The following is a 26,744-nucleotide window of genomic DNA, read 5'->3' as shown; positions in this document are numbered from 1 at the left end:
TGTGTGTGTGTGTGTGTGTGTGTGTGTGTGTGTGTGTGTGTGTGTGTGTGTGCGTGCGTGCCTGCGTTTTGTTTACACATGATGACTTTTGATGGTTGGGTAACACTTGCTATGCATCCCATGTCTATAATGCATTATAAGAATACTTAGCCTATAATGCAAAGTAATCGGCTTATAACGTAGTATAATTACAATAAGTACTCATAATGCAACCACATTACCCACTTCAGCCCCTATATATATTACGGTCATTTCAAAAACAGGACTTTCTACTACTTACTTCTACTTTTGGTACTTTAAGTACATTTTGATACCAACACTTTTGTACTTTTAATCAAGTACATTTTGATTACCACACTTTTACTACTAAGTATTTCTATGTAGCAAGCCGTATTGATATTTTTACTAACATAAAGATTTTAGTTATTTTTCCACCACTGATCAATAGGTGGGTCCTGTTAACTGCCTTTGCTTCACATGAAGAATTCCATTCCAATGTGATACCATACTGGTAAAGAATATGAGTGAGTAAAACTCATATAGTACCCATTCACAACTCCTGGAATATATATTTTTTCATTGCTTTTTGACCTCTCCCTATACAAATTGTAAAAATGTTAGTGGGGTGCAAGCATCTGCATGCGTTTTTTTGTGTTGAGCAATGAGCGCATCTTTTTAGTCATGAGATCTCATGCATCTTATGTCAAGTCAAGTCAATGTTTTATATTTATTTATATTGTACATTTCATACATCGCTTCACAAAAACAAAAATATAGAATAGACATAGGCCTATAGAGGGAGAGAGAGATCTCGATCAGTGTGAAAGAGAGGGGGGGGGGGGGGTGGGAGAGGGGAGGAAGAGATGAGCCTTTTCATCCACGCAATACCCAGGCCAATGGCAAAATGTGACAATGCTGACAATGCATTGACTGCAAAGCGACACATTGTCAGCACAATAGCCCCAGCAAGTTTTCTGCTTGTATATAAACAAATACAGAAACAACTAGAAAAAGTGCCCCTTGGGGCACAGGTCTCCACCAGGGCAGGTCAGGTTGTGGCCTCCTGGTGGCGCTATAATAGGCCAATGTGAAAAGGGTGATATTTCTTCTTAATGGCAATTGGATTATTTGAGGCATTTTGTTCCAAAAATGGTGGCGCTATAACAGGCCAATGTGAAAAGGGTGGGATATATTCCTCAGCCTAGTAGGAAAGTCTGTGAAAGATGTCACGTAAATGGCATTCCGTTCGAGGCTTTTTGTTCAAAACGGGCCAATCCTGCAAACTTTGAAAGCCAATGTTAGCCAATTAGGATGGAATCTGAAATATCGGCAGATATTTCAGATATTAAGATATTTTCAGATATTCAGATATTTCAGAAGATAGATCCGTCTTGAAAACATGACTATAGAGATGGTGTGTAACGATTTGCGGACAGAATCTGGAGGACTTTACAAAAGTCGACCTCCTGGTGGCTCTAGAACAGGCCATTCTGGAAAGTTTGGGACAGAGGTTCGTCGTTGGCATCCAAGGAGTGTGTGCAAAATTTGGCATCGACCGGGTTAAGAAGATAGGATGCTATGTTTTTATTTCATGTTGTTTTCTGTTTTTCAATGTGCACACTATATCATTTTACAGGTATCTAAATAGTAAGGTTGTGACTGTATGGGTGAACACTGTCTACCATCAACAACAGTATGTTTGAAAGAGTATACAGTTAACGGCTACTGGGTGTTAGTGCAGCTATATTACTGAAGTGGGCCACAATCTTCTTGGTGTGGGGGGGAAAAACACCTCAACACACTCATGAACTCATGAGTGTGATCCTGTTGTTTTCTTCGTCTTTCCATACGTGATCGTTCACGGCTTTGACCGGATTATCACTCCACGATAACAGGGTCTCAAACAGCTGACTGGCTCCAGGAAACGTACTGGGAATTAGCCACCTGCTACGATGGTGATCCACAACCACGTAGCAGTGAGGCAGTCGCTGGGCATTGTATGGAGGATATACACATCCTCGGGTGGCAAATATGGCGTCAAAAGAGGCCGGGGCCCTTTGCCATCTCACACATGGTGCCCAGCAGGAAGTACGGCTTCCGTGAATCAGGGCCTTGAGGGCAGAGGTCGGCAAATGGGATCAGCAGATTGTGTTACTGCGCGCAGATGTGGCGGACTGGAGCGCCATGGCTCTAGTCTGGAGGAGGTGCCCCGAAATGTAGCGTGACTGCTTGGACGACCTTGGTTCTAAGGAGGGAGGAAACAGGAAGAAACGCTATTTTGAGAAATAATGTACTCAAACAATAAAAGGTACAAGATTTAGTTTTTTTCCATTATCCAGTTAAACACATTCACATCAGGGGAACTTCACAATAACCCTCGATTTTCAGTTTGGGGTGCCTTGCTCAAGAACACTTTTATATTTTGAGGGAGTGGAGGACGGTAAGGAGAATCCTGTGTTCATTTAACTCTGGATATTTTAATGTTATGTCCTACTGTGAATGATGTGTGTGTATGGGTCTCTCCCTGAATGTGTTTATCTTCTGAGTGAAGTGTTTCCAGTGGCTGGGCTTCCTCACTCGGCTGTCTGCCCTGTCGAGCGTGATGAGCCCGAGAATGAGAAACAGGTGTGAGTGTGAAATGTGTGGATCTCTCCTTTATCTCTCTCAACTCTCTCTCTCTCTCTCTCTCTCTCTCTCTCTCTCTCTCTCTCTCTAGTCTCCATGCACCCTCACTGCCGACCTTTTAGAGTCTGGCTCTGGCAGTGAGCGGTATGTAATGGTAGTGGGGGTACAAGGAAGATTGCAGTGGTGTAACATTTACATTTCTAACAGTATTTTTATATTGCAGTGCTGATACATTTTTTAAGTAAAACATTTCAGTAGAGTTGTCCCAATACCATTTTTTTTCAGACCGAGTAAGAGTACAAGTACTTAATTTTTAATACTCGCCGATACAGAGTACATTGTCTCATAGATGCAGATGGATCTCCAATCTACACTTGTCAGTTGTCATTTATGCTTGTAGATCGCCTGTTTTTGGCGATTTGCTGCAATGTTGGGTCAGACTTGCTCCTGTTGCATTCGTTCAGCCTAGTGTCTATAGAGAGTTATGCGCGTGACATCATCATCAAACCCGGAAGTTATGCAGGAAATGCCTACCGAGTGGCAAAAAACTACTTTCTGGCCTTTCTGACAACCCAGACATCCAAACAGAAAAGTCCTATTTGATTGCATTAAACAACGTTAAACAATGTTAAACTCACTTTGCATGTTGCTTTGCCACTCGATGTGCCGTTCACTTTAAGCATGCGCATATCCTCTATTGGATGTTTTGGTACTCAGGTCAGAGTATCGGGGCCGGTCCCAAGTACCGAGTACGAGTACTTGAGGGTGGTATCGTATCGGCCCGAGTAGCTGATACCAGTATCGGTATCAGAACAACTCTACATTTAAGTATACTTTTTCCACCACTGGAAGATGGTGAGCAAAGAGAAACAGCACTGCAAATTGCTCCGAGACACTTTCATCTTCCTCCACATTCACTTCACTCACCACTGAGAGTTTAAAAGACAGCATCAACGGGCATGGTGATAAGAAGAAACCAGCAAATTATTTGTAATGACTTATATGGGTGAAGACAATATTTGGAGTGGGGGAGTGATATGTTATTAAAGTTGCAGTGTTATAGTTTGGCAGTTCTATGCATAATGGCACACATGGAATGGATTAATAATTTACTAAGTTGCTCCGAGTCCTCTAGTATTATAATTTGTCTGCATCACATGGTTGAAAACAGCTGTTATGCGCAATCACAGTTAAAGGTTTGCTATTTCAGTTGTTTCTGAGGATCCATTAATCAATAGCAATGAAACCAAACTAACTGATTAAGTGGCAGTCAATCAGCGGTTTAAGGCTTTGATTACAAATTTACAAGGCCCCCCATGAATAAAAATAGACTTTCCCCATAGCCCCCCCTATGTTCGTTCACCCACCCCTAAAGGCTACACAGGAGTCAGTTTACATAGCGCCATACCTGCCCCCTCCCCCCCGACACACGCACATGCGCGCGCGCGCGCGCACACACACACACACACACACACACACACACACACACACACACACACACACACCTCATTGTGGCCGGGGCTGCCTTGCCTTTATCCTACTGCTACTGTAACTGCAGTAGTAACGGTTACGTCCCACACTGTGCTGGCTGTCAGCGCAGAGCGCGGAGCGTGGAGCATTCAGCATTGAGCCTTGCGCACGGAGGGAGCAGTGAGCAGTCCAGTCCGAGTGTCACTTGTCTTCAACCACGAACGAAGACACGCAGACTATCCTAACAACAAGCGACACGGGGTTTAAAAGATCCGAGACTGAATGAAAATATATTTGGCTTGCATGCGGGACACGGCAAGGTAAGATTAAGAATCTTCTCATTTTCAATTCAGGTAGAAATTTGTTATAGGCTTAACCTGATCCGGTTCTGGCAGGGATGTTGTCATTCAATAGCCTACTGTTTTGCAATTTTATAAAGAGACAACCAAAGTTTGAAATGGTTAACTTTCGTGGTTTAGGTATTTTACGCACAGCTTTTACACAGGTGAATTAGCTACTACAACCACCAACCATAGTATTTAACGCGAATTCACAGTTGCTACCGTACGTGACTTCGTCGTGTATGTTTATTTCGGTTCACTTTAATAGTTTTATTTATTTATTAGAAAATAGTAATACGAGATGAGATCGCTAGTCTGTAACAGCTGTTGTGTTGCTTGCTTCTAAACTGATGCTTCCCATTTGGATCTATTATAACGGCAAAATTAAGCATAGACAATAACGAACCAATGAAAGTATGTATAATCACTCACTCTCACACACACACACACACACACACACACACACACACACACACACACACACACACAAATGGCACAATAAAAAGCCACACTGCACGCGACATAAATTGAGGATTGGGTCAATTTGGGTGACATCGATGGGGTTGTCGGTTTCCTCGGCGAAAACTGTTTGAGAAGTTGACACGTGCAGTAACTCATCATGATCTGCTATGTAAACCTATATCCTCCTGCTTTAACTCACCCTTGAAACGTTCCAGTGAGTCGTTAATAACTGCATGACAGACATACGTGCGTGCATACGTACGTTTCACGCACGATGACTGGACAGATAAAGGAGAGAGAGAAAAGGGGGTGAAGTTGTGATTGACCATTGCTGCTGTATAGCTATACGCTCTGATTGGACATTTCTCTTCATGGGGCAACGAGGTTATCCTACCATTAGTCACCGCCACGGTAAATATTTACATCTGTATTAAATCAAGGACATAGAGGGCCAATGACGTTTGGGCCTCAGACATCTAATCAGGACGTAGAGTCTGATTTTTAATCAAGTGAAACATTTCCCTCCTCTGGCATTGGCAATCAGTTTGCTTATAACAAACACATGTACGCTGGTGAATTGTAGGACCATTCTAGCCTTGGATCAAGACTATCAATTCAATTCAAAGGTTATTGGCATTCAGAAAACATTATACTTTACATTGCCAAAGCAAGTGTCAAAAATATAATAAAAACAGCATGTACAGTTGGAGGGGGCACAGCATTGTATGTAAATACATCTATGATAGACCATTCAGGTCATTTACAGGGCAGGCTTCATGAAATGGCATAACACTATGCCTAGACTATATTACTGTATACCTAAACCGGTGGTTCTTCAAATATTATGCAATGCATGAATGCAACCCACTAACTAATGCTTATAAGTAAAACACTCTCTTTCAAGCAGTCATTTTTGGGCTAGCTAGGGCCTTACTTCCTCTCCTGCCCCCATCACTGATGGCCCATGCATGGATTCAGCCAGACTTTAGAGAATGGGTACAGGGTCAGTCACATAAACAGCGTAGGCACAGACTAAACAGACAAGAAAACAGACCAAACATGTCTCTCTCTCTCTTCACTACAAGCAATCTGGGGTTGATAGGTGATTGCCGATTAAATCCCTTTGTCCTACCTTCGTGGCAGGACGTTAAAAAATATCCTTTGTCGTACTGGTTCATATAGTTTTGACCGAAGGCGTCACATGTCAGAAGAATCAGATAATACTGTATCATGCAGCAGAGAAAATCACTGGTGTGCTGTTCTTACTTTCCAGAGGCGTATCTGATCTTTTACTTTCACAGTGATCAGTTTGACAAGAGATTAACTGCCTTCTCAGCAGGAGTTTCCACATTTTATATAGTCATTATAGTTTCTCCCACAAAGGTAGATGTCTGAGTCTTCAACATGATCTGAGCAGAGGTAGATTTGGGCCTGTCTGCAGGCTCCCTCTCACTGATTATGATTATATTTATGTTGGACGTCCCAACCTGCACATTTGACCTAGATTATATTCCCACTTCAAAGCTAAAATTGGTCAACGGCTCACAGACCATAAACACCTTCAGTCACCCCCTCACACCACTATTAACACTCATTGCATCAGAACCACTTTCATAACCAAGGACAAAACATGTACACATTTGTACAGTTTGGCCATTAATATAGAATCAGATTGACACGATGCGGAACTTGGCAGAGGCAAGACTTTGCATAAAATGCAAAGGAATGGTTCAAGCGATGCTATCTACCACAGGATATAAATAATATCCCCCTATACAGGCATACATTCAACAGTCTATGATTGTCCATATGCGAGAAAACAACAGTCTTTACAACAGTATACATACCTGTAAAATTACATACTAAGGCAGTTGTAAACAACTATATTATTCCCCCCCCCCCAGCCTAGTGTTTCAGCTACAATAAGGGTGTGTGTGTGTGTGTGTGTGTGTGTGTGTGTGTGTGTGTGTGTGTGTGTGTGCGTGTGTGTGTGTGTGTGTGTGTGTGTGCGTGCGTGTGTGCGTGTGTGTTTGATGCTGATCCCAGTGGAGCAGACAGGAGCACTTCTTCCTGCCAGAGCTCAGGGGGCCTAAGGGCACACGCACAAGGGCAGCCGCCACAGCAGCGTTGCACGGGGCTGTTGACAGGAGCCAAGACGTCATTAACATGAAACTAAATGAAAAGAAATGCAGGCCTTATCTTCCTACATAAGATGTTTTTATGCAGCCAAAGCTAGTAGTGGTGATGGTAACAGTGGCAGGCATTCGAATGGTGCTCGTCAGAGCATGTGGATTATTCCATGACTGAGGCAGGAGTCACAGAAGCGTTACAAAATCAAGTTGCCCAATATGACCTTTGGGGGAATCGCTGGCTGTACCAAACACACACTTTGAAACACAGACATTCTTTTGTATCTATATTCGCCACATCTCTCAGGCCAGCCCAGAAGCCATGCACCTTGTATGATCCGGCATAGGTCGAGGGCTGAATATTTCACAGGCTACTCTGGTGTGTTCCTATTTCAGTCAGCCTTTCATTCGTCACTTTTCTCTCTCATTTCTCTTAGCATTCTTGTTTTTGAGAGTCCCAAAATGTATAATCTCGTGGACTTGACCCACATCAGTGTTGACTGTGGAGAACAAGCGGAAGCCACAGGACGTTTCATGGTTTTAGTTCACAATGGGCCACTCATGTGTTTCTTATCACATAAAGTTCAACCAGCCCACGTTCACGTTTCAAGCGAAGGCTTTGCCTTTCCTGCATAGCATAGTCTTAAAAAAACATTTCCTGACACAGACGTCAAACATTTGTTATGTTTAATCCCTTTCTTGTTGCATGGTTGCATGCAAAGACCCCCTGGTAATGGCGGGAAGCTCACGTTTCTAATTAGAGGGGGGAGAGGGTCGTGCTGACATCATTTTAGCTCCTGGCGCTGTGTGCGTGTGTGCGTGCGTGTGTGCGTGCGTGTGTTTCTGTGTAAAGGTGTGCAACACACTGAGTGGCATCTGGCTGAAGAGGCATTTGAAAGGAACAGTGTGAAACATCAAACATTCTCGTCTTCACACAAGCTGTCAGTCCAGGGCTTATAATTTGACTTTATTGTTCCTGTTGCCTGGTCGGGACCATTGTGCCTACAGCCTGTGGGAACTTCCTCACCAGCGGTTTTCAGGAAGAACAGTTTGAAAAATAGGAACAATGAATGTGTCAAGAAACTTGCTGTCCGTCTCTCACCAGAGTCACCACACTAAATGGTGAGATGTAGAATATTAGTTGTCTCCGCCAGGCTAAAGGCGTGGCAGAGACTATGTTTAGCAGGATAATGACTTTTTTGTTTTCAAAGTGAGACTGGGTTCATCTCTTGGATCGGATTCACAATACTGTTATGTGTTTACTCTTTGAAAGCGCAAAGCGGCTTGGCTTTGACTCAAGTTCACAAAATTTAAACTTTTACCAAATGTTAACTTTGGAACCATGAGCGATATCACCACCTCGATCCGCTTTGTCATGTTCCAAACCCGTCAGTCATCTTCTCTGCCGTCACATAGCATCTCATCTCATCAATGTCGATGAGCGACTTGATGTATAATTCATTGCGGGTAACTAAATCATGAAAGATACATCCCGACATCGTTCCATCTACTGCCAGTCCCCAGTGTGTGGGTGACAGCTGTTAGAGCAGTTCCATCTCCCTCTTGCTCTCACATCCCTTTAATTGTTCACAGTCTGGCTGGGTGCCTCTGTAGCTCTGCCGCAACCAATCACCCTCACACATATAGCCCGGTGTCCGCTCAACCATGAGCATGAGTGGGGGACCATTGATGTAGCCGCTGACTTCCATTCTTATACCTGAAGGGTGACTCAGAAAAAGAGAGAGAGAGCAAGCAAGGTGAGGGGTTTGGGTTCAGGTTTAGGGTTAGGTGGCCTGTTTGTGGGCGAGCCGATAATGCAAGAAGACAGCTGGCAGGTTCATTACATCCTAACTAACAGTTGATGGAAGGAAACAGAAATGGAAGTGCATATCCAGGTCCAGGTCAAGGTCTATGTTTGAGGGATTTTAACACTTGACTCATTTTCCCCATGGATGGTTGATTCTTTTGTTGTTGTCGGAAGTAATAGGAGAAAAGGTTGGTTGGGGCATAGTGGGGAACTACACAATGTCATCTCCATATTAAAGCTTAACTTGTAGTTTGTTGTATAAAAAAACTGAAACGGTTTAAAGTGATGTGATGTTCGGAAATCAATACTGTTCTGGCTTTAGTAAAAGTTCCCAGAAAAACAGTATCAGGATTTGCCTTGCTACCAAAAATCCGTCCACAGCTCATTCTGTAGTTGCACATAGCAAATTGATTGCAAATCGAAAGCAGAAATCAACAGTGATTGTGTCCCAGCACGGAGGAGTGGATGAGGTCTGGCAGGCTGGCAACATGTGTGTCGCAAATGACCCGGAGGCTAGGGACACAGCACAGCTGGAGCAGAGCCCTAAGCCCTGACCAACCCCCAAACAACACTGGTCAGAGTCCTCTGGAGTTGGCTTGTTGGCCATAATCCTTTACTACTGCTACAACACTGAGGTGATGATGTAACAACAACATGTGTCCAGAACAATGTGGCTGTATGGAAGTCTTTTTGTTTACCGATTGTGTGAAAAGATGTTAGGAATACACACAGCTGCTGGTAATCCTCTTTGGCTGCTCATTTGTCAATGTCAATAGATAACGTATATATTCACTGAACATAGATAGTTCATATCTTGCAAGAGTTCGCAGAAGCAGAGATAATTATGCTATACAGTTATGCTGACTTGATGAAATACATTTTCTGATGGCTTGCCAGACAGTCTAGAGCTTTCTTTTTAGAGCTTTCACACCAGCTGAGAGATTAATGAGGGTTGTGTGTGAGAACAGACTGTCATGATTTAAGACTCTAGGAGATTTACGGATGTGTCTCGAATTTGTACAGTACTGTATATACAAACCCAGCATAGGGTATTTGTGTTACCCGGGTTCGCACAGTGAATTCTTACATCCAAGCCTGTATTGCACGCACAGTAGGTCAGTGCTGTTTGTACAACTGGTCACCTAAGTCAAGTTGGCATGGGGCAGGCCTTGGATGACTGGGTTGAATATTCAAGCTTTGCGATGTAAATATACAGGATCACACATTACACACATGCATGCAGTGCAGCTACAACTCACACATAGTTTGACTTTGAGTGATGGAGTGTTGGTTTGGCAACCTCAGTAATTGTTAAAAATAGGGTTGTAACATTTTGCAGATTAAAACACAATTTATAAGTTACAGCCACTCAGAGGGCAAAGAGTATTCTGACAGAGCAGGCAGACCCTCGACATGCAACATTTCGCCTCGTGCCATCAAGGAGGAGGTCCTAGAATAGCCAAATATTTGAGATAATTTATTCCCTTGCTCTGTTGGGTTTTTGAACAAGCTGCAGGCCTGGTTGATAATTGATATAGCACGCATGCATGCATGCATGCACGCTCGCACACGCACGCATGCATGCACGCACACGCACGCACGCGCACACACACATTAACGAAGAACTATTGGCACCGTAGTGCTTTTATATAGCTAATTATTATTATTATTTAATATTTGTATGATGTGTATTGGTTGTGTTGACAAATTACCCAGCGGGAACAATAAAGACATTCCAGTCAACACACACACATACGCAATACGCATGCGCGTACACACGCGCACACACACACACACACACACACACACACACACACACACACACACACACACACACACACACACACACACACACACACACACACACACACACACACACACACACACACACACACACACACACACACACACACACACACACACACACACACACCACCTCTTCTACTCTATTCCAGCCATAAGCACTCCTGGATCCATTGCTGCATTCTCTGCATGCTCCCAACCATCCGTTCTCTGGTGCTTTACCAATACCTATTGGGTTCTTTTTAGAAGAAAGTCCCAAGAATTCACCGTTCATCATTGTTTTACTCATCGGCTGTGAGGCATGATCATGGCACAGGCTGAACATTCCAGCACTGAAAGTTAAGACAGAAAGACTGGTGCCCACATCAACATGTGGTGATCGTTTTCATCTGATAGAGATACATTTTTATAATCATATCCAGAAAAGTGTTCAGTGACAACCAGCTACAAATTCACAATTCTAAACTTTCACCTCTAAGAGCTCTGTTGGAAATTGGAACTATAAATGTTGACTGTTTTACATATTTGTGCACATGGCTGTGTTCATGTGGAAAATTATCTTCATAAAACTAACACTCCAAAGGACTTCAAAGAGAGCACTATGAGTATAGCATTTTACAGGGACTGCAAAATGGAGGCTGTGGGTGAAGCTCATACTCTATTTTAGCATGCTTTTAAGCATGTAGTTAACAAAGTAAATAGTGAGTCATAAGGTTATATAGGTCAGTGCTCTGTAGTTATCAGTTTAAACAGCACAAATAGAGGTTGCCTGGTTGGTTGATAAAAGTGAGAATAATGGTGAATATCTTATCACCAGCAGACATTATCTTTCTTAGCCTTGCGTGGGTGTTATAACATTGATAACAGGCTGACTTACAAGGGCAGGTCTAGGATTGAATATAGTCACTGCTTTCCATGCTTGGGGGCGGCGGTGGCTCAGGGGTAGAGTGGCTGGAGGGCAACCGCAAGGTTGCCAGTTCGAACCCTGTGAGCTCCCCCAGAGTTAGAGTCGAAGTGTCCTTGAGCAAGACACTGAACCCCTAATTGCTCCTGATGTGCTGGTTGGTGCCTTGCATGATTTCTGCCGCCATCGGTGACGGTGTATGAATGTGTGTGTGAATGGGTGAATGTAAATGCACAATCTATGTAAAGCGCCTTGGATAAAGGCGCTATATACTGTAAATGCACCATTTACATGCACACCTTTTACTTCTGTGGCACTCGGCTCCATGCACTCTGCTATCCTGCAATGATTAGCTTTGAATGACAAAAGAGTGCTCGCATTAAGTTAAAGCTGCTTTAAGCAATATTATGTCAAATTTTTAATGACCTTTTTTTCTTCTTTTTGGTATTCAGACAGCCAGCTAAAAATTAGTCTCTGTGACACATCTAGGGGCCACAATCTGCATTCAAAGATTTTCCTAGAAGCTTTGCCATTGGTCGATTTGCCTGTCTACTTCCTGATTGGTTTGTCATTTCGACCAATGACAAAGCTTCTAGGAACATCACATCTCTGAATGCAGATTGTGGCCCCTAGATGTGTCACAGAGACTACATTTTTGGGAGCATACTAATTGCCGACTGTCTGAATAATAACATTTCAAAAAAGTCATCAAAGTTTTAACATAATATTTCTTATAGCAGCTTTAAGAGGGCATCATGTCTATTTATGGTTGGGGGTCCCCCAAGTCATCCCATGTGACATGCCCCACTTGAATGTGCTAGCTAGAGACATATAGGTAGCCTGCAGCCCTGCACCAACTATAGATCAAACTGTGCTTAACCCATTCTGACCTGAGATCAGATTCATACGAGGTTTCCACTGGACACACACTGGTCTGATGAACCCATTCTGACCTGAGATAAGATTCTAAAAATGTCAGTCGTTCTTCGAATTTTTCAAAAATAGCAGACCTACAAGCTCGTATCGCGCCACTCGGTGGCGCGATACGAGCTTGTAGATCTGCTATTTTTCAATAGGTAAAGCATAACATGATGGTAACACCAAAATGGGTGCCCGGTCAGAATGGGTTAAGGCCTTACAATAGTGAGAGGATTTACGATGACCCTGCACTGCTGACTTTGTCTATGGGCAAAGGGTGGCGTATATTTATGGTCATGTTGTTTTCCTTTTCTCTTTCTCTGCCTGGCTAATGAGGCAGGCAGCCTCCAGGTCTCAAACTCTTTATATCTTCAGACCCAAAGGAAGGGAGGATCATTGTTTCAGACCATAAATAATGTAAAGCGAGGATGCTCTGCTAAAGAAAAATGGACAAGACACCCCTATAATCTTTTTCTATCCTTATTTTATAACAGAACTGCTCACTGTCTGTTTCTCTGATACTGGTTAAAGACTCAACGGTATATGAAGTCATTAATGCTGACCCATTAGTGGCCATTTTTTCCACACATGGCGACTGTAGGGAATTTAGAATGAGACAGATGCCGCTTCTTGAAGACATAAAGACATCTGAGAAAATCCTGGTTAAAGTTTGAGCTTGTAGACAATCGTAGTCCCGCAGTAATGACCATTAACACCACCAGTGTTAATAGGAATGTAAGACAACTAGAATTTCGTGCGCGCTACGCGCGCACTCATCCCAGAGCGACTTTGCCACGCACTATGGGAAGAAATAAATGGCGGGAGTTGACTCCACATGTAGTAACGAATGGGTTATTGGAAATGTACCATTGTTTTGTCCTGAATATTTCCACAGCCTAAGTACTAAAGGATTGTGACTGTGGGACAGACATACAGTCTGACATACAATAGGCTACACGTGTGCACAGTGAATAAACAATGACCTATATGCCCAGAGTTCTTAAATTAACATAGTTGGATTTTAACAGAAAGACAATGCCATAAATCAGTCAAAGTAAGTGACAGACTCAACAGTAGCACACAGCATGCAAGGCAGCGATGCATGCATGCAAACATGTTTGTCCAGCTGAGATTTAGTGTCTCCATCTCTCTGTGGAAGAGGTTGCACATGACCTGTACGGCCACACTGAGGCGCTCCAACACAAACACAGACACAAAACAACACCACGCTGTTTGTCCAGTTGACCCAAATCAACACCAATACCTAGCCTGTTTGTCCAAAACACAGTATCTGCTGGCCACGTGTCTACTTCGCCACAACCTAATGTTAGTAACAAATGTAGGGGAGAGCCGCCAAGGTTGTAACGCTTCACGGTTGTAACATGGACGTTATATCTTGATTGGTCAACGCCACCATGACGCCATCGCGTCAGTATGTGTACAGCAACGTACTCTACGTGGCCAGGAGTTTGAAGTTTGAAGTGTTTACCTTCAAAATGCGTCTAATTTTACACCTGGAGTATATGTGTGGTACAATTTTTGTCTTTGGTGTTGGTGAATAAAAATCCACATGGATGTGTTCATGCTTATGTTCTTCATTAGTTTGCATCGTGTTTAGACGGAATTCACGTTCATTCTGGTCTGTAAGCAACTGCAAAGAAAACTTGCAAAAGCGGGTCATTTGTAACATGTGTTACAAATGGTCCGCTTCCATTCAATGCCATTATATGTAATATTTACATATTTGACATATTGGCCAATATTATATGTTCTGAAATGGTATTGTATCGTGTAGTGTATTCTGGAATTAGTTTAGGGTTGTATAACGTTGTACAACTCAATCAATCAAACGTTTGTTTAATCAATGTATTGCCCCATTGAAAAAAAAGAAATGGCCAAACTGGTACTGGTACACCCGATACTATTTAATATTTCCCTTATGTTTGATACATTTTCTTATCACATCCATGGTATAAAAACAATGCTAAGGAGTTGCTTCAATGAAATGTAATTGCTTTAAGCTGAGAACGATATGTTTAATGGTGTTTTTTAGCGTTGTTACATTTATCATGCATGCCGTTACAATTGATCCGATATGCGCAGCAAATGTAACACTGAAACAGCGTCCACGTTCGGTTGAATAACTCCCGACCTGTTTTATCAAAAAAATAACTTGAAGTGGTTTATGGTAGCTGACATGTGTAGGTCCGTTGCCTGAAAATATTACATGTGTAGCTAAACGGATCTCTGAGTAAAAGAATGAAACGTGCAAAATGTTACATCCTTGGCGGCTCTCCCCTATTAGTTTACTCACAGCACAGCACCGTCACTCCTGTCAGTTATTTCGTCCTAATAACTTGAAGTGGTTTATGGTAGCTGACATGTGTAGGTCCGTTGCCTGGAAATATTACATGTGTAGCTAAAGGGATCTCTGAGTAAAAAAATGGAACGTGCAAAATATGTTGTAAAATTGTATTGTATTGTGTAGTGTATTCTAAAATTAGTTTAGGGTTGTATAACGTTGTACAACTCAATCAATCAAACGTTTGTTTAATCAATGTATTGCCCCATTGAAAAAAAAGAAATGGCCAAACTGGTACACCCGATCCTATTTAATATTTCCCTTATGTTTGATACATTATCTTATCACATCCATGGTATGAAAACAATGCTAAGGAGTTGCTTCAATGAAATGTAATAGCTTTAAGGTGAAAACGATATGTTTAATGGTGTTTTTTAGCGTTGTTACATTTATCATGCATGCCGTTACAATTATTCCGATATGCGCAGCAAATGTAACACTGAAACAGCGTCCACGTTCGGTTTAATAACTCCCGAGCTGTTGTGTGTATTGCGTGGTGAAAAGGCCGTGTGTTTGTGTTGTAAACAACTCATGTTATGTCTGCGCACACTGTATGTTGCTATGGCTGCTGACGTTAGCATGTGTGCTATCAGGCAAAAGCTGAGATAGATATGCAACTACTACTGGGGAAAATGCCATACAAAACACAACACCTAATTTCGGAATGTTATTGTGACCTATTGAGCACAATCAGACCATCATGATTTGCTTGCTGGACCTATAATTAATTTATTAGCATTAAATGTCCACTCGCCCATCCAAAAGAAAAGCAAGATGGCTGCGACAGATTGTGAGCGCGACGGACTACGGAGGCCAGGAGGAGCAGAGCTGGTGACGTAAGAGGCAGGCAGTGTTGCCAGGTTTGCGAATTGTAAGCGAGTTGCAGTGTATGCAAGTAGCGTGGTTAAATTCCTTGTTTCTCGGCGTGTTGTGGCACCCGTTTATCTGCTGGCTCGATCGTGATTTTCATAAAAGTAATATTTGCAGAGTAAATAAGAAACTTGAACGGCTAAAAAATAGGCTATGTCAGTTCGGGGAGGGTGGCGAATTTATTTTGCATATAGAGATGTGTGGTAAAAGTGTGGTTCGGTCGGAGATAGAGCATGAAGAATGAGTATGGGTACACCTTTTCACTTGTATATAAGATGAGAGGAAGAGGAATATAGAGAATGACCACTTGGTTCATAGAACACAGCAAACTATGTATCTCTTCAGTATAAGGTAAACTTAAGCTTTTCAAAGGTGACTGAGGATTTCATGGTGAACACCAGTGGGGTCAATTGTTGTGTGCTACAATTTCAATTTACAATTTAGGCATTTAGCAGACGCTCTTAATCCAGAGCGATTTACAGTAAGCAAGAACAACACAAGGTAATACTTGAAATACATAGAAATAGTCTTCAAGAATCATAAGCAAGCTAAGAACCTAATTTCTGTCTAACAGTAGTGCTAAATCTGTACTCTGTTAAATTCTTAGCCTTGCAGGTTGGTTTCGTTATGCCTGCCGTGTACGTAAACAGTCTCTTGTTCCATTCCTAGAGTCAGTTAGTTGGCCAGTTGGCCGGTATATACACAGCAGATGTATCTCATCAGTGTAAAGATTGATTTGAAAGGTAAATTACTATATTCTTAAGCTCTTCAAAGGTGGTCCTTGTGGATTTATTAAACTCTTATCTAATGTTTACTTCACTGAATACATATTTCATGGCGGAACTTCCTTTAACCTTTTGATATGAGGCCCTCTGACTTTACTTGCAAGCTTAGATCAAGCCATTCTGTCGGCTAAAGTTCATTGGAAACAAATAAGCACTTCCTAGTGTGTATTTTTTCTTCTTTGGTTTAGCTTCTCTCTGGGGCACTGCTCACACGTCAGAAGCAGAAACCTATGTTTCTGCACTTAGGTGTAAATTCAACTAGGTATGTGTGTGTCTGTTATAACCAACAACACCTTGCCATAACCTTCTCTGCTCAGTTAGCAAACAGGGGGTCAAAGGCAAGTAGCCCACGCAAAGCCGTTGATCAAAAGCAACGCTGGAAAGCATGTGTATAAGGTCCCCGTTCATGGCACGGCTGTGCCAGGGACTCTGGCTGTCCCACGGTCCTGATGTAGCATGACAGAAAACATCTGGTTCCTCTTTAGTTGCATGGGGCGCCTGGTTAAGCCTCTCCTGCAGGCTGGAGAGAGGATGACGGAAAGGACAGAGTAGGGAGGAAGAAAGATGATGGGGTGAGGGAGACAGGGTAGAGATTAGAGAGAGACAATGGCAGAGAGAGAGAGACAGACAGACAGACAGGATTGTGGGTACAATGTGAAAGTGAGGTGAAGTTTGAAGGGGGGGGGGGGGGGCTAAGGAGGTGGAGATCGAAGAATAAGACCTGAAAGCCGGAGAGTTTAGAGGTTAATAACTATCTGCTGGCAGATACAGGGGAGGCAGCAGAGCTCGGGAGAGAGGTTCTCCATCCGTCACACGACCCAGGATCACATTAGAATGTTCTGGGTACTCATCTGAGTCAATAATAGGGTCAATACAGCTAATGTTGGTGACTATTGTTCAGGTTCCATGTTCCGTGCGCGTGTGCATGTGTGTGTGTGTTGAAGTGAAAATGCTTCTGTTGTGTATGTGTTGTGTCAACTTGACCTTCTCATTGCAGAGGTCTTGCAACAAAATCCTGCCTGTACTGATTTCCTTCCCGGTGTTGCAGTTTTTTGTTGCAAATTTATCAAGAAGAAATATAATAATAATAATAATAAAACTTTATTTGTATAGCACCTTTCATGACATGAAATGCAGCTCAAAGTGCTTTACAGAGAAATGGAGGATAAAAGAAAAGCAAGGCAACAACATTAAAAACAAGCAGTAATGCAATACAGTGAGGACATGAATAACAAAAATAAAAAAATAAAAGATCAATTAAAAGCAATGTTGTAGAAGTGGGTCTTGAGCTGAGCTTTAAAAATGTCTACAGAGGCTGCCTGACGAAGGTACACTGGGAGCTTGTTCCATGCCGACGGCCCGTAGAAGCAAAAAGCTGCTTCCCCGTGTTTTTTAGTTGCCATTTTTTTTGGCAAAGCGAGCAGGCCGGCAGTGGAAGACCTTAGGGGGCGGTTTGGGACATATTTAGGCAAGCAGTCATGTAGGTAGGAAGGTGCGAGACCATTGAGAGCTTTATAGACAAGTAAAAGAATTTTAAAATCAATCCTAAAAACAACCGGAAGCCAGTGCAGTGATGCCAAAACTGGAGTAATATGTTCTCTCATCTTAGTTCTAGTTAAAACTCTGGCTGCTGCATTTTGGACAAGTTGTAGTCTGTCAGTTGTTTTCTTAGGCAGTCCTGAAAAAAGTGCATTGCAGTAGTCAAGCCGAGAAAAAACAAAGGCGTGGATTAGCGTTTTTGCATCGTCCAAGGACAAATAGGCTCTGATTCGTGAGATAGATATGAACACACTTCCACTGAGACCACTTGCTCGTTGTCTATATTTAGTACAGTTTCCTGTTAAGACATAAATAGCATCCCAACTAATGCACGCCATTGTGATGTTGTTCATAGTCCTAAAAGCAATGATAACCTCTAAAAGTATTATTGTCTCTGATTTATATTTAGTGGTATGATGGTACCACGCAACAAAATAGCCAATCTACAAGCTCCCAAGAACCAATCATCATACAATGGATGGACTAGTATTAGTTGTAGAATGGTGGGAGGGTTGAATTCACATGACTTATATTCTCAAGTAGACTGAGGAATTCGAGGTGATCACCAGTGGGCTAAAGTGGGGTTTTGAGTCCTTATTCTTGGGAAATAAATACTGTTTACAGTAGGTGCAAGTTGATGGCTGATTTAACAGTCAAAGTTCAATGTTGGAGCAAGACATATGAATGCTCACTTAAGTCAAGTCAAACATGTTAGCAGCCATATGGCTAAAGAAAATAAACATGTACATGAGTAGTTATACTATATCCACTCTAATATCCACTCTGTGCAGACCTGCACTGACTCAAAGTCCCCCATACTCATCTCTACCCACCACACAATGGAAAGCCCACATCAGAATTAATGGCATAAGCTTAGGCTAACACACTTGCTAATCTCTCTTAACGCTTCAATAGCATTAGCGTGCCACTTTGAACTAGAAACTCCGGAAGAGAGGTGTCTAATAAATACTACTGTACATGGGATACCCCCAACACCACAACCCCTACGCTCAGTTACGCTATTTCTCTTTTTTGACCCAGTCTAGACCCTTTCCCTCCTCCACACCTGTTGCAAAACATTTTCCCGGAACTCGTCCTAAACAATGTCTTTCCCGCACCCTCGCTGCTTGACATCTGGAAAATATAGCTAGTGGGCTATCTCTGTCCCCTCCCTATTCGATTTATGAGTATTATTCTATAGGAGAGCTGTGATGGTTGAAAGGTTAAGAGTCTCCTTAAATGACTGAGCAAGGCCACCCTCTACTGTTATTGCTTGTAATTAGTTATTTTGCGATGTCTTGAGACTTTGGTGGTGTAGGGAAGTTTGTGCATTGTGTTGCCTTTAGGGTGAAGAGTCGTAGTCATAGGCAAAGGCAACCCTAGTTGTTTAAATATACTACATTAATTTGTCTGGTGTATTTTAAGTGGGTGTAAGTAACGTTTTGCTGTAGGGGGGTTATCATAATCTCTCCAAATCAACATACAGTTTATGATTTTTGAACCGTTTGCCCGGAATACAGACTCTAGTGTTTCTTTTAGGTTCCATTTATACACTCTGTAAATGAACACTGAGAATTTTACAGTGTACAATTCACACTTCGCCAAGTGATTGCGTATGGCAGCTGCCACTATACCCTATCACACCGATCACCCCCCTGAATAAAAACCTGAGATGAAGATCCTGTTCCCTGTTCCTGCCAAATGAGGTCATTCATTGTTTTTCCTCACATGGTAAAGGCTAAAATAGCATTTGATATATTCTGAACAAAGACTGAAGCGATAGGCAGAACAATATGCCGCAGCAGTCTCCAGCTGTCTACCACAGCAGGAGTGTGTCAAGTGTACGTGTGTCTCTCCAGACAGACTCTTGATACATTTGGACGGGAGGTGGATAGAAAATAGGCACCACCTGTGTCTCCAGGTTTTGAAAACAGCTTTAAGCTTTCAAGACATCGTCTTTGTATGTCTCCCTCTGCACATGGCAGCCTCTCGCAGCCTGTCTTTATGCATCAAAAAACCCATCAGAATGAGGGAATTGGAGAAAAAAATGGCTTGATAATCTGCAAACCAACTGTGCTTTATACAGCCCTCTTTCATCTACTGGGCAGGGCCTTATTGCCTTGTGCTGACACACACATGCACATAGCATATGGGCACAGTTCGCGCACACAGCAGCGCATGGCCTATAGGCAAGCTACAACCCATTCACAATACACACATGCTCATGCATGTATGCCAGTATGTACAAATAGACATATGATAACTATGGTGGGGAGTTTTCTACCCAGAAATACTCCTGCTCCTCTTTGGGTAGAGCCGTTCCTATTATAGGATACAGTATACCTCCTTCTCTCCCACTCTTCCCCTCGCCACTCCCACGTAGTGTTGTGACAGCCTAAAAATACAACAACAAAAAATGCTTTCTACACAACATACAGCACCAGTTAAAAAAAAATCCATGGCTATTCGGTTTCACAGAGTCATGTGCTGCAGCCGGCTACGTGTCTTTTAAGTTTTGTTGAAGCTTGTTAATTTGAATTAAAAAATGTTTAACTGGGACTGTGAACAGTTTATTTCAGCTCTTGAGGTTGTTTAAAAGTAAATAGACTTAATCTAGTGTTCAGTACAGCTTGGAATTTCAAATGCTGCCATGAATCTCCTATCATTATGCAATGTAGTGATGCTGCATAATGTATTTCTGTACTAAAACCACTAATGCATGCTCACACTTAATACAAAACGTTGCAGAAAAGCAGGCATATAAAATGGTGCATTTATATTGTGCTTTTATCCAAAGCGCTTTACATACATTATGCATTACATTCACCCTTTCTCACACACATTCATACACCAATGGCAGAGGAAACCATGCAAGGCACCAACCTGCACATCGGGAGCAATTAAGGGTTCAGAGTCTTGCTCAGGGACACTTCGACACTAACTCCGGGTTCAAACTGGGAACCTCACGGTTGCCAACTTGCCATGCAGCTGCTTTAACCCTGAGCCACTGCCACCCCATATCACACAGAACCGGATGCACTCTTCTGCTAATTAATTTAAATCCCCCTGGATTAGGACATGTAATATATACATGTAACATGAATTTTCAATCCAATGTTGCTGTGATAAATTAAATTAAAAGACCACTTGGTGTATTTATGAGAACTCTGCTCTCTCCTATAGCTCTCATCCCTAGACATGGAACTCCCTGCATCATGAAATACAACCTGAGCTGTGCTTCAGGGACCACTGTCCTCTTTGCCATCTGCTCTCTGCTGTCTTCTCTTGAGAATAGCAGGCCTAGCTAAAACTCACTCTTTTCTCTGTCTTTCTGTTTTTCCCAGGGCAGGTGAGGCGAGGAAAAGGATACGATCTACATCTGCCTATCTGTCCATCAACATCCCAAGTGGTCTTGGTGCCGGCCACCCTCGGAGCCACAACGGGCGCTGAACAATAACCCTCAACCCAGCATCCCGCAGACGGCTCTGCGCAAAGCAAATATTTCAAGCATTTTTACATCTCATTTCCCAGAGCAGCCGTCACTGAAAACATCAACCAAGGAGGGCTGCCGGGGGGAGGGAAAGAAAGAAGAAAAGGAGGAGGGAATAGTGACCCTTTCAAAGTGAACTCTGCCTGCTATTTCTGCTGCACTGTGGGCAGGGAGCGTCTCATTTGGGAGTGCTTTTGGCTGACAGAAAAAGGATTTCCCTGTGCCCTGCCCATCTATACCAAATGCCTGTGTAAATACTGGATAGAGATATCAATTTGTCTGGGCTCTAACACTGCCCAACAAAGACTATAAGCTATCTATAGACAATTTCACAACACATTGGCCCTTGTGGTCACTGGAATTACTACCTATCTGTTACCCCATCTAGGAACATTCAGAATGGGAGCTACTATGCTTTATTTTCTTTAGTTAAAAGCTTATTCAAAAGTTCCTATTTACTTTTGAAAATTGCCCAGGACCAACACCAGATTTCTGGAGGAACACCTTTTACTACAAGAAATGGGAGCCATTTTTTGATGTATTTTCCTGGTTGGATAAAGCAACATGAAGCCACTGACGCCCATTGGATCCCCCTCTCCTCTGAGGCTCCTCAACAAGGGGCCAGACTACCTGCGTAGGCAGATAGACGGCGGGGGCCACGGCCGCTCCATCAGTGCAGTGGAGAGACTAGAGGCAGACAAATCAAAGTATGTGAAAAGCCAGCAGGTCATCAATACTAAGCAGGAACCTGTGCTGTCGCCCTGTGCCACCCCGCCGCCACCGCCCCGACGACCCCTCACCGTACCTGGTACGCTCACCCCTCGCGTCCCCCAACGCCGCTCCTTTAGCACCAACGGGGTGTCAAACAATGACTCCAGAAAGGAGAACCGGCAGACGGACGTGGAGGCGCGGAACCGGAGCAATGGACTGCCTCCCAGCCCGAGGACCCCCGGCGGGTTCTGCTTAGTGGCACCACACAGCGCCCCCGTGCTGAGGAGGAGCACCGGCGGCAAACGCATGCTGCGACCCGATTCCTTGGTCATCTACCGGCAAAAGAAGGAGTGTAAGAGCCCCAGTGGATCGGCGGTAGTGGACAACAACAACATGGAGCTGAAAGGCTACAGTTTTGTCCGTCGGCTGTTCCAAGGTTCGATGAGGGAGAAGAGCAGTGGTGGAGGTGGGGAGGGGGGAACCCAGAAGATGGTGATCGGTGAAGAGAAAGCTCCATCTCGGGACGGAGACTCTCGCATGTCCTGGACCAATGACAAAGACACCACAGACGGGGGAGCAGGGAGCAGGCGCTCCAGCAGAACAGACCATGAACGCTCTCCGGGGTCTCTTCCCAGCCCTGGGTTCAGCTGCACATTTGAACCGACTAATAACGCTTTTTCAAATGGCATCGGTAATGGAATTAGTAACGATGTCACCAATGGTAACTTCTCAAGTTTCCATGATGACGAGAACGACCCCTGGAGGCGTGCGTCGCCGCCACCCCGGAGGCGCTCAGGGGAACTGCAGCGGTCCAAATCAGACCATGCCCTGCGCTGCTCGGTGGCGCTGTCAGAACAGGAGCGCTTCTTTGACTTCTGTGGACTGGACATGGACATGATAGAGCGGCTAGGTCGGGACAACTTCCTGTCTGGCGCTAGCTCTGTAGACACACTGTCATTGGCGCTCCGGAGCGTTGGCAGGGGAGGATGCGGCGGTTCCGAGCCCAGCGAGTTTTCCCGGCACTCGGGTGAGGGGCTGGTTGAGGAAGAGCTGACCGAGCAGCTTCCGACCGGCGTGTCAATCATTGAGAGAAATGCCCGGGTCATCAAGTGGCTTTACAGTTGTAAGAACGCTGCCCGCGAGGGCCCCAAAGAGTCTACCGTTTAGTCACCAACTGGGACAGAGACTGACTGCATCATGACCTGGTGCCATTGATCAACTGTCAGATTTATATGCTGTATTTATAGATCCTTTGAAAATATTCAGTGGCTAGAGCTACTTATTTCTAACAGAGCAAGTGTAAAACATGACAGTGTTTGGTATTGAAACAATTTATAGTAGCTATGGCTATTGAGAGAACTGGATTGACCCCCTTTGACCCACCCCCAACCCCCCCAGGCACATATATAAAAAGAAAAACATTGATGCTGTCTGTAATAGCAGTGACCTTGACACCAAATATAACCCCCAACACTCCCAAATGAATAACTGAGAATAGAAAACCACTAAGCTTGTATTTTTCTGAGCTAGAGAACCGTGAGCATCTAACAACTGTCCCAGTTTAGTTTGTGTGTTGTTGTTTTTTTCTTTGTAAACGCAGGCGTTGTAACCAAACATCCGAGGCACCCCTGTGGGGTTCTTAATGCACTGAACTGGACAGAGAGAGAGTGTGACTGTGCGTGCGTGCATGCGTGCGTGAGTGCGTGCGTGCTAAAGGGAGGAAGAGAAAGATACTTGTACAGTTTCAATTTTTACAGAGACTCATCTCATTTATAACTTTGAACACTGAGCTATTATCTAAATACTACTATTTAGGATAGAGGAAAAGAGCCATGACAGGTCAGGATTTTTGACCAAATCACCCTTGTCACACCCTTAAAGAGGGCTACGCTTCATATAATGTGTAATGACCACAAATTGTGACACTATTTCTACAACAATCCACAATCCACTTTCCTCTGCCTGATCAACGTCTAATATGCACAATTCATCGTATCATGCTGTCATGTACCAAAAATAGCAAATCTACAAGCTTGTAGACTCGCTAATGTTCGACATGCGACAGCAGGTTAAACATAAACAGTAGTGTTGCTGGAAAACACATAACAGTACAGGTTGTTTCCTTGACTGAATAACACGACATCCTGCTGGCACAAAATAACCATTACATGGGCAATTGGGCATTTAAGTGTGAATTTATGTCACCGAAACATAATGTCACATACCCTTAAGTATTTACCTCTGTGTGTTTGGGACCATAATACGTCAAATGTCTAGCACCCATGTATTAACATCCAACTCCTCACTCCCGTTTGTAAGAGGCGGTAATCATCTGGGCCTCTTGCAATCGATGGGGCAGGATGAGGGGAGGTCAAGACGTCCCTTCTTCCTATGATAACCACAGATCCTACCTCACTTCATCAATCCATCAACGGTTCTCCTTTTATCACCATGAAAGGGCCACCATTTCCATTGCTTGGCTCAGAAGATGCCACTGAAATATGAACTAGGGGGCCACAGTGGTATGTTAAGGTTAGAACTCTGTGACCCACAGTGAGAGGAGTATTGAGTTAAATGCTATCAGGCCTGAAGGCATGTGATATTCCTCAAAGCGATAACACAATTTCTCAAAGCTGTATGGTATGGTTGTTTCTTTTTGCTTTTTTTTTGTACAATATGTAGTAGCATGGTACCCCCCCCCAAAAAACAAACCCCTCTGGACCCATAAAACTGGATTCTTTAATAAAAGAAATCTCACACTGTTCGTTTGCATGTTTACAAAGTGGCTCTGTATATCTTTAATTTCCTAAATTGAAAGAAAAAAAAGTTTTTATTCCAGAGTTTTGTCTATATGATGTACACACAATATGAAAATAATAAATAACTATTTGTTGGAAAGTAATTTCTTTTTGTTGCCTTATTTAATCAATGATGTTGGATGATGAAGTAACGCTTGACTTAAAGGTTGGATCTACAGTATATTTCATTAGCCCTATTAAAATGCACTATTAATTACATACTGCCCTTTATGCCGGCTGGCATGTAGGGCAGCAAAAAATGCTATAAATGTGACTATAAATAGACCTGACCTTTAAGTTCCACTGAGTTTATAATGCATTGACCAGCACTTAAATTATAAATTTAACACAAATTATATTATCAGTAATAATATTACCTAAACCTTGCTATAAGTTGTTATGCATAATTATAAAAAATAATCACTCTTGTGTGAAGTGAGGGACGCTCTTGTCATCATACATCACATTCTGTGCTCAGCCAATCAAATCATCACAAAAGTAATTCCGGCCAATCACTATTGGCATTTTCACTTTTCTGCCCTCGCTTTTATCTTCAATATGTACTTTGCTCAGTCAATCAAATCATCGCTATAGGGTGATCAGCCAATCACAAGCGCTATGGGGTGATCAGCCATTCACAAGCCATTGTAAGCTGGACATAGTAGGCAAAAATTGTGCAAATACTCAAGACTTAAACAGCATTAAGGGAGTCTGCTGTGGGTGGGTCACCCTTGACTCTGATGTCTCCCCTCCATCACATTTTTCCATGTTTATCTCTGAAGAGGCTGAGTGCTAATCTTTTCACATTTCCTGCCTAGTCAGCTCTTGTGTGAGTCACAACAGGTTGCGTTTACAGACAACAAGGAGTGCATGTGGCCAAATGCTATGTCTGTCTGTGTGGTCAGAACAAGACCTCCACCCACTCTATTTTTCTATCGTTTAATTCCTGGCTCATGTCGTTCTCACTTTTATTTTCATTGGTTTCTGTTAACTCTGATACACTCACATACTGTACATATAATTAGCCTACACACATACAATATACAAACATGCTCAAATAAATATATACTCAACTTCAATCCTTTTAATCAAATTACAGTTACCACCGCATGGTTTGAGAATAAAGCCCACATTTACGTTATAAAAAACGTAAAGAAAAGCGCAGATTTCCAGTGTAATGTGTCACATTACTGCAGAGGCTGAAGAGAGTTTTGTAGCAGTTCCCGAGCTCCTCTATCCCACATTTCCCTTTTCCTCCCTCCCTCAGTCCTTCCCAAAGAGGAACAATAGCCCTCCTGTCTGTGTCTGTGTCTGTGGGTATGTCAGTAAGCTCTGGCCAGAGGGCCTGCTGTGACATCCTGTTTTGGGTTCATAGGACAAGGTTTAAACATATGGTCACATTTTGGGTTGGCCCTGCTTCGTCTTTGCCCAGGGATAAACACACAACACCTGGTGCTATAGCTGTAGACAGTTTGAATTTCATTATTACATGCCTGATGGCGAGACCTCGTTTTGGTTCCTCTTGCTGAGGAGGCAAGAATCTGGCTAGCTATATACCTGTTAGGGACATCAAAGTGTTTCCAAAAGTGTTTGGGTGGTTGAAATGCGGGTGATAAACTGGCAGGGATCCACCGCCCCAGCTTTGATGCTGATGATGTGGGTTCTTTCCTGACATTAAACAACAGGGGGTCTTGCTCTGCAGAGAGCTGGACCTCCCGATCTACTTGTTT

At 43.1% G+C, this 26,744-nt stretch overlaps 1 protein-coding gene across 2 annotated transcripts; it reads left to right on the top strand.

Annotated features, from left to right (window-relative positions):
* Positions 1 to 4,228: 4,228 nt before the first annotated feature.
* fam110d (family with sequence similarity 110 member D) lies at positions 4,229 to 25,072 on the top strand. Of its 2 annotated transcripts, none has more exons than XM_080767761.1 (2): positions 4,229 to 4,415; positions 21,365 to 25,072. In XM_080767761.1, exon 2 carries the CDS (start codon positions 22,070 to 22,072, stop codon positions 23,381 to 23,383), a length of 1,314 nt encoding a protein of 437 aa, XP_080623887.1. In that variant the 5' UTR covers positions 4,229 to 4,415; positions 21,365 to 22,069; the 3' UTR covers positions 23,384 to 25,072. The 2 variants fall into 2 exon arrangements, with proteins under 2 accessions (XP_080623887.1, XP_080623886.1); XM_080767760.1 differs by having other exon boundaries at positions 21,360 to 25,072.
* Positions 25,073 to 26,744: the final 1,672 nt, after the last annotated feature.

Source organism: Protomyctophum bolini (genome assembly GCF_963924005.1).
Source record: "Protomyctophum bolini genome assembly, chromosome: 7".
NCBI lineage: Eukaryota > Metazoa > Chordata > Actinopteri > Myctophiformes > Myctophidae > Protomyctophum > Protomyctophum bolini.
Note: the sequence above shows the minus strand (reverse complement) of the source record. Positions and strands in the feature narration are given on the sequence as shown.